This window comes from Phoca vitulina, unplaced genomic scaffold, assembly GCF_004348235.1.
Source record: "Phoca vitulina isolate PV1807 unplaced genomic scaffold, GSC_HSeal_1.0 scaffold27, whole genome shotgun sequence".
In the NCBI taxonomy this organism is placed as follows: domain Eukaryota; kingdom Metazoa; phylum Chordata; class Mammalia; order Carnivora; family Phocidae; genus Phoca; species Phoca vitulina.
The window spans coordinates 19,690,381-19,699,199 of record NW_022589730.1 but is presented as its reverse complement, the minus strand read 5'-3'; the positions used below and the strand labels follow the sequence as shown (position 1 = coordinate 19,699,199).

The window sequence follows — 8,819 nt, the reverse complement described above, 5'->3', positions numbered from 1 at the left end:
AAGAGCATGTCATCACAGTGAATGCAGACTAAGAAAAAATGGGAAGATTAAATATATTGGATTATAAAATTAGAGATAAACATATAAAAATAATTTGTATCTCTAAAGCATAGAAGTCAACAAATAGAAAAAAGATACATTCACAGGGGTACCTGGATGGCTCAGTCAGTCAGGTGTCTGACCCCTGATCTCAGCTCAGGTCTTGATCTGAGGGTTGTGAGTTCAATCCCCACATTGGGCTCTATGCTGGGCATGGAGCCTACTTTAGAAAAAGGTGGAGGGGCACCCAGGTGTCTTAGCTGGTTAAGCATCCGACCCTTGATTTTGGCTCAGGTCATGATCTGAGGGTCTTGAGATCAAGCCCCACATTGGGCTCTGCATTGAACATGGAGCCTGCTTAAGATTCTCTTTCCGGGGCGGAGCCAGGGCCGGAAGTAGAACGGTGGCGGCCGCGGAGGCTGTGGCAGCTCGGGAGTGAGTGCAAGTAACGGAATCACCATGATTCTTCAGAGGCTGTTCAGGTTCTCCTCTCTCATTCGGTCTGCAGTCTCAGTTCATTTGGGGAGGAACATTGGTGTTAGAGCAGTGGCATTTAATAAGGAACTGGATCCTGTACAGAAACTCTTCGTGGACAAGATTAGAGAATACAGAACTAAGCGACAGGCATCTGGAGGACCCGCTGATACTGGCCCAGAGCACCAGCAAGACCTAGAGAGGGAGCTTTTTAAGCTTAAGCAAATGTATGGTAAAGCAGACATGAATACGTTCCCGGGCTTCAAATTTGAAGATCCTAGATTTGAAGTCATCGAAAAACCCCAGTCCTGAAGAAAGAATGTAAAATTTATTTGGTAATTTGTCCTAGATTAGTTGTACAACTGTATCAGAATAAACATACATTTCTCAGCAAAAAAAAAAAAGATTCTCCCTTTCCCCCCCCCCCCCCCCCCCCCCCCCCCCCCCGCCCACAACCCCCTCACCTACAGGTGCTCTCTTTAAAAAAGATACATTCATAGATACAATGTAAAATTTTTTAAAAAGCAGAAAGCGCATATCATGTTACAAGAAAATCTGATAAACCTTCATCACTAAAATAAATCCTACCTATATTACTGAAAATTGAGAATAAAGAATGATTTCTTCAGGCATTCAGATAGGAAAAGGAAAGAACTCAAAGTTCTTAGAGCAAGACACCCAAGAATATCAAACCAGCTTGCAGTCATTAAAATGAAAAGGAAACTAAAAAAGCTTTCAAAAATTACATAACTCATTAGTCCTCCTCCAAAAGGAATTTTCACTTCTGTACATTTGTCTTTCATAAAATTCAATTAAAATTAACTGTACCTCAGTAACCATGAGGATTTCTAAAATCCAGACCGTGGCTTCTCACTTCTATTCTCTGCTAACACTAGTAATGGTCCAGTGGAAATGTGGCAGGAAAATGACAAGCCTAGAAATCTTATGTTAGAAATCCAAGGGCATCTCAAAGACCCGTCAAAATGGCCTAGTACCCAGGTTGAAGAAACTCTCACTGGCCGAATGTGAAACAATTTGATCATCAAAAAACAACTTAAAAGTCATCACAAGAAAAAGAATTATAACTATGGGTAGGGTTGGATATTAACTACACTTACTGTGGCGATCATTTCACAATATCTTCATATATCAAAGCTTTATGTTGTATACCTGAAACTAATATATTATTGTACGTGAATTTCATGTCAATAAGAAAAATCAAGTTTATAAAGGATAAAAAAAACAACCATGGTAGAGAGTTATAACACTTGGATTAAAGAAAAAAATCCATGAATTTATACTGATATGGAAAATAGGGGATTGAAACAGTAGCTAACAATATAACATCATCGATGTAAGAATTTATTTGGCCAAGCATCATCAGTGGGTCCTGAAAGCATCACATGAAAAGCTATGGAAGGATAGGTTACATACATAATCTCAAACTATCACTCCAGAGTTCACCTAATTAGAAATGAAAAGAGTACCTTTACAGTGGAGAAATCTGGTAAATACCAACTACGAGACAGTATTCAAAGTTAGCATCCCTGATAATGGGACAGACAGGAACTATGTGCCTCCTTAAGGAGACCATGGGAATTATACATCACCCGTAGAGTTTTCTAATCCAAAATGTTTGGCCATGTATGTAACCATTAAGGTTTGGAGATAACCTACAAAACAACTGGCCTGGAATCTTCAAATAAATCAATTTCATGAAGACTAAAGGAGTTTAAAGAGACATGACCACTGAATGCAATGTATGATTTTAGATTGGATAAAAAACCAAAAACATATAAAGAAAAAAGTATTGAAAAAAATCTTTTCAGAACTTTTTAGATCATTTGGATTATAGGCTATATATTAAATAACATTATTGCATTGATACTCAATTTCTTAGTCTGATAATGATGTGGTTTTTGAGAAAATATTGAATCATTTACAGAGAAAGAATCGGGGGGCAGTTTTGGAAAAAGTTCCCTGGTGTGGGTATAATGCTTGGATTAGCAAATCAGAAAGAGGGAGCTACCTAGGGAAATTTATTAAGTATGTGTCATGAATGATACACTGGAGTATACAGTTCTTTAGAGGTATACCAATGTAATAAAATAAAGCTTCTGCTCTTGGTAAACTAACCAAAAAGTGAAGTGACAAGCTAAATAGTAATGTGTAAGTATAAGAACAGAAGAAGAAACTCAAACATCAACAATAGGCATTACTACCCACTTCTTGCACACATTACTGTGCTAAGTTCTTAAAAGAATAAAGCATGGATAGTGCCATAAAGCTTAAGGTCCAATTGGCAAGACATAACTTATACACATGAAACAATTTAAAAGCAATGCAAGACACCATGTCCTCAAAGGCCAAATTCTGTGGTTTGAACTAAAAATGTAATAGGAATTTTTGGAAGGAAGAGATCAATGTCGGATGAAGTCACTGGGAATTGGGACTTGTGACACATTAAAACAAGCACAGAACTTGATCTTAGTGCAAAACCTACCCACATGTGTGCTGAGGAAATTCACTAATGGAGAGTGTGTGATTAAAGCCAGGTTTTGTTAATCAGAAGAGCTTTCATGGGGGGAGAATTCTGAGGAAAATTTGAAGGAGAGATGCAAATTATAGGACTCGTTAAATATATGTTAGAGAGAAAGAGACCTTAGAGATCATCTTTCCAGTTTCATATGTTTATGAGTAAAGAATCTCGGGCCCAGAGAAAGGCTGCAGTGTGCAAGAGAGAAAGGGGAAATATGGTTAATGGCAGGAAACTGGATGGGAATCTAGAGACCTGTTCAACTTTGGCAAGGCACTCAGCATTTCTAAACTTTTGGTAATGAGACAGAGGGGATATTTTCCTATCAGGATAAGGTGTCTAAACACCCCCCTTTGGATGTGGGCTCCCATAGTGACTTACTTGACCAATTGCGATGGAAATGACACTGGGGGATTTCTGAAACTAGGTCACTGAAACACTTACCCTTAGAGCCCCAAGCTGCCATGTTAAATAGTCCAGCTACTCAGAGGCCACCGTGCTGTGGGAAGCTCAAGCTCTACTGAGAGGTCCTGGAGGATATGAAGTAATAGAGGGAGAGGGAGAAAGCCAAGGAGCACCACAGTGCCAGACATATGAGTGAAGAAGCCATTTTGGAAGTGGCTCATCCAGCCCCAGCTACCCCAGCTGATGACCTGTGGGTTGGAGATGAATCACCAATCTAAATCTGTCCCAAATTCCTGACCTACACCAGTGAGTAAAATAAATTGGTTGGTTTAAACCATTAAGCTTTGAGGTATTTTGGTAAAGTAATAGATAACCCAACAACCAGTTTTTAGCGTCCCTTATAACTGCAGTTCTCTGCTTTTATAAAATTCCACAAGAAAAAAGCAATTTACAAATGCTTGGTTAAAGAAGTAAGCAAGTAGAGAGAAACAAGTGGGTTTGAATAGAGTGGTAGTTTGTCACAGAAATAATAAGAAGTATCTCTGGGAAATAAGGGAGTGCCAAGAATTATGATTCTTATATCACTTTCTAAGGATATGGAAAGTTATTTCTGATTGGCAAAAATAGCCCCATTTTCCTTCCACCCATGTGACTGACAGTCTTCTCTTTAAGTGTAGTTATCGTTTTCGGTAAGATCTGAGTGATAATATCGGTTCTCCCCACTTCAAAGAATGGTTTTGTTAGCAAAATATGGCTATCACCAATGCTCTTCACCAATGATTTCTAGCTCTTTTCCAGGTACATAGTAGGAGTATACTTCTGTCCCCGTGGGTTTGAGGGAGGCCGTGTGATAGATATTTGAGTTGTGAGCAGAAGTAACACATGTCAGTTCCAAGCCAGGGCATTTAATGGCCAGTTCTAGACTTTCCAGAGCTCTCTTTCCCTCTGGCCCAGTGACCAACAACTGACATAGTCTGGCTCCATCACCCTAGATTTCTGGTGATCAAGGCTCCCTGCCAACCCAGGATAGACATATAACACGAATGAGAAATACACCTTTGTTCATTTGAAATCACGAAGATTTTTGAAAATTACTCAAAACTACTGCAACGTAACAGAGCCTATTCTGATTGAGGCACCAGAGAAGATTGTAAATGCTCTCGGAAACAGAGAAGTGATACAAAAGTGCGAGATATTGTTACTTCAAAGGATAGTCTCCAGCAGGCTTCTGAGTAGGGATGCAGCCAAAGCGATTCATTCAGCTGTCTACTGCAAGAGTTTCTTGCCTCACCTTACTTAACCGGTCATCCAGCTTCTCTGAGAGAAATTTCTGTGTGTATAGGATCATAATAATAACAGTGACAATCATAGCAACAGCAGGAAGGGCATCCGCCATTTATGGAATACCTACTGTATGATTGGAAACCCTTGTATATATGATTTCCAATCCTCACAGCATATCTGTACAATGGGTTTAACACCCCATGTTTTTACAGATGGAGAAACAAGCTAAAGAAGTAGAATACTGTGCTCTTTCTGTTTCTTTCCAATCTTTGGATCTCCACTTACGAAAGGAAGTCCAGTGCCATGATGAAGAAAAGTGAGGGTCTTCTCTATTAAACACATATAGAATGTGGCAAATGTTCTGAACACATTATATGCTTGCTTTCACTGGTGTTTTCAAGGGGAGCTAAAAGCAGCTGAGACAGCTCTGTATCCAAGTCATCTGGTGCCCATGTGTGAAGATGTGCGTGCTTTCCTGTGTCCTCACAGGATGGCACAGATATTAATTGCTTAATATGTAAGAGGCAGAGCCTGGGAACAATAATCCTCAATTCCAAAGCCAGCTTGGTTTTACCTTCATGGGACCCAGCATGGTGCTACCCACAGGCCTCTCGGGGCTTAAAAGCACCAATAGGAGCTTCAGCCCCACTCAGGGCATGTGGGGGATGGCACCACGGCCAGAGCACCAACCCAATTAAGCACATATGGTCAACTTGAAGGGTAAAGATGTTTGAAATATCCCTGGCCCCACCCCAAATTTTGGGTGGCCCCCACACAGCCTGGAACTAGTATTTGCATGCAGAGATCTTAAATTAGAGCACATCAAATAATTCCTATCGGAGTGTTTTGGTCTGGTCTAGGACATGAAGACATTCAGAAGGGTTTGGAGAGAGGACAAGAGCTCGCACTGATGTGATTCCTGTCAGAATGACACGGATAGACCAAAATTCCACTGACCTGTCTCTCTCCCTCTCCTGGAGACACCAGCACAGGCATTCTCTTCCTCGGTGAATCGACCCTCTCCCTTTGGGTAGGCCTCACCCTAGGCCTCAAATATCACCCTCCCCTCTCATCCTTTCTCCTCTGCTTCTGAAATTCCACATCTCCTCTAAGACACCGCCAAGAAATGCAGTCTCCTGCTCCACACATCTTGTCTGAGTTCAGAACTCCTGTATTTCAACTTTCTGGCTTTTGTTCCCAGAGTGACTCCCCAGAGGTGTGTGTATTACACCCTGCAACTTCCCTGGGCTTCCTAGACATGAACATACACTTTCCTCATTTACTCTGTCAATTAATAGAAGTATCAGCTACCCAATGTGCAAGGCACAGGGCTTGGCGTTGGGCATGGCCATGAATCATGGAAACACCATCCCTGTCCCTATGGCACTTCCATTCCAGCAGTGCATTTCTGTCCCCACCCTCTTCAAACCCTCCCACCATCCAACCCCAAACAATGCTCCCTTATGTGCTTCCCTCTGCTTAGATATCAGGCCTTTTTCATGGGGACCCTATAAACGTCTATCAATTTCTTCTTAGCTGAACAGTTGCTATTAAAAAAAGAGACTACATCCATTGAGTGTATTATATTCATAGTATAAAAATACACAGTTATCATTTTGAATGAGTTCATAGACCATGCAGAGTGGAGAGAGAGCATTTGACACCAAGCAAGGAGCCCAAGTTTCTAATCGGTCAGTCAGAAATTATTATATATATATATATATATATATGCACTCTTTGCTAAGCACTGTCTTAAGTGCTGAGGATACAGCTAAGGAGATGAGGCATTTGCCCTCAAGGGGCTTAGATTCTGTTAAAGGACATGGCACATTGCTTGTGGCTTCAGGTTTTCACACTGTTTGTGCCCTCTGGTAGTACACTTGCACACTGACTCTTTTTTCCTGGCAATTAATTTTGGCTAATGGACTGTGGCAGAAATGACACAAAGTCTTGCACACTTTTACACTCTCTCTCTCTCTGTCAGAACTCCGTCACTGCCTTGTGAATAAGCTGAGCTAACTTGCTGGAAGATGAAAGAGGATAGAGGGGAGGCCAGGCGCCCTGGCTGAGAGCCAGGTAACCTCTAGAGGCTGCTACGTGAACAAGCCCAGCCAAGACCAGAACTACCCTGCTGACCCATTAGACTTTTGGAGCCATAGGAAATACATAATAAGAAACGTGTACTGTTGTAAACCAGTGAGTGCCTTGTTCCATAGCAATATCTAACTGACACAAGAGGGAAACATAATAAGCATGTAGACAAATTAATAAGTCATATCTATTCTAGAATAAGATAAATGTGAAGACAATAAATAAAATAGTAGAAATAAAATGGAGTATTAGAGAGTGAGGGTAGAGGCTGTAAAGGGATCATTTGGTCAAGATAGAGGGGGGAGGCCCTCGAGACGAAATGGCATTTGTGCTGAGATTTAACTGATGAAAAGGAGGCAGTTGTCTCTATTTGGAAGAACTTCATTCCAAACAGAAGCCACCATGGGGGCGGGGGGGTGGATATCCACACCGAGCCATTGACTAGGCAGTTGAGCTCAGGGGAGAAGCCCAGATCCAAGACCTCGATGTGGTGTCCCAGGACAAGCTGAGACCGTCTGAAGACCTCTGGATGAAATGAGCATCACAGACACAGTATCTGGGTTTCTGGAGGTATATTCAGGAGGTAGAGTCAGATTCATGGGATGACAAAAATCAGGATACTGAGATGTGATGATGACTCCTACAGGAGGTTTGGAGTTCTGAGGTTGCTTGTAAAGTATGAGGGTGGAAGGCATACTAAGAGTGTTTCTTGGACAACTGGAAACTGAAAGCTTGGGAAAGTGAAGATTTAGGGCATTGTCTTGTCTTGTCTGCAGGTGGAGATGTTATGGTAACAGGGAGCTTGCTAAGATTAAAGGCCTGAGGATGGCCAGCCACACCCCAGAAGGAAAGGGCTGACTCATGAGCCCATGTTGTAGATGAAAACTTTGAGGTGGTTGGTCTCATCTCTGTGCCATTAACCAGCCATCTGGCTTTGAATACATCTTTACGATCTCAAGGCTTCAGTTTCTTTCTTTATACAGTGAGGTCATGATGTCTTTCTCCAATGGCCAGTATTCTTTAAATTGCAAGGGATGCATCTCTAACCAGTTTAGGCAGAGAGAAAAATTATTGGTTCAAGTAAAGATGTAAAGTTCAAAAGTTGCTCTGATTTATAAGAATCTCAAAAGATATCACAAATTCCCTCTCTCTGTCTTCTCTCTGTCTCTCTCTCTCTCCACTCCCCCCCCAACTGTGTTTATTACCTTTATTCTCAGGATTATTCTATATATTGGGGCCCATAGCAGGTCTAACTTAAGTTATCCATACAGTTAGTAGTGTCAGAGAAAAAGAGATTCACTGATTGGCTTGAATCATGTCCAACTTTGACTTACACACTCTGTTTAGGAGGACAGACTATACGTGGTTAGACCTAAGTCCTGTGCTCATTTCTAGATGTATAAGTGTGTAGGGGAATGGGGTATGAGAAATCTACCATACATATTTGAAATGCTGCTATTAAAAAAAAATTACAGCTTGGCAAAGGTGAATACAAAGCCTCATAGATCTATGACAAAAGGCAGCTTATATCTACTGGGTGCTTGGTAGGCGCCTAGTGTAAAGTTAGATCCATTTTAATCAATGTTACCACTTAATCCTCATGACAACTGTTAGAGAAGGTTTTATTCTCAGTCACCTGGAGAAGAATTAGAAACGTATAAATTAATATAGGGATATGAAGAATCAACATCGTTATGTTTATGCTACTCTTTTAGTTTAAATTTCTGGATGTCGTTTTTTTTTTTTTTTTTTTTTTTGGTCAATTTTCTCTTTAATCTCTATCTTGGTAGGATGTAGGAGGCTCTCTCATGAGGAAGAACAATTGTAAGGCAGGCGTCTAAGAGAAGTAAAAACCTTCCTCTCACTCATGTAGCTGATAAACAGTGTTGATTAGGAATGATGGGCAAGTGAAGAGGCGCACCAGTGGTGGAGGTACATTTTATCAGGTAGGAATTGTGGTTGGTCTTACCACAAACCTATCCCTGCCAGT

General features: G+C 41.0%; 1 protein-coding gene across 1 annotated transcript; it reads left to right on the top strand.

The window, feature by feature from the left end:
• The first annotated feature begins 495 nt into the window (after positions 1–495).
• On the top strand, positions 496–900 carry LOC116643643 (ATP synthase-coupling factor 6, mitochondrial-like). Its single transcript, XM_032422539.1, has one exon. The coding sequence runs from the start codon at positions 499–501 to the stop codon at positions 823–825; it is 327 nt and encodes a 108-aa protein (XP_032278430.1). The 5' UTR covers positions 496–498; the 3' UTR covers positions 826–900.
• The last annotated feature ends 7,919 nt before the right edge of the window (positions 901–8,819 follow it).

What these genes read in the sequence shown, in the direction of transcription:
- LOC116643643 (XM_032422539.1), top strand. Translation starts at nt 499, where the DNA reads ATGATTCTTCAGAGGCTGTTCAGGTTCTCCTCTCTCATTCGGTCTGCA.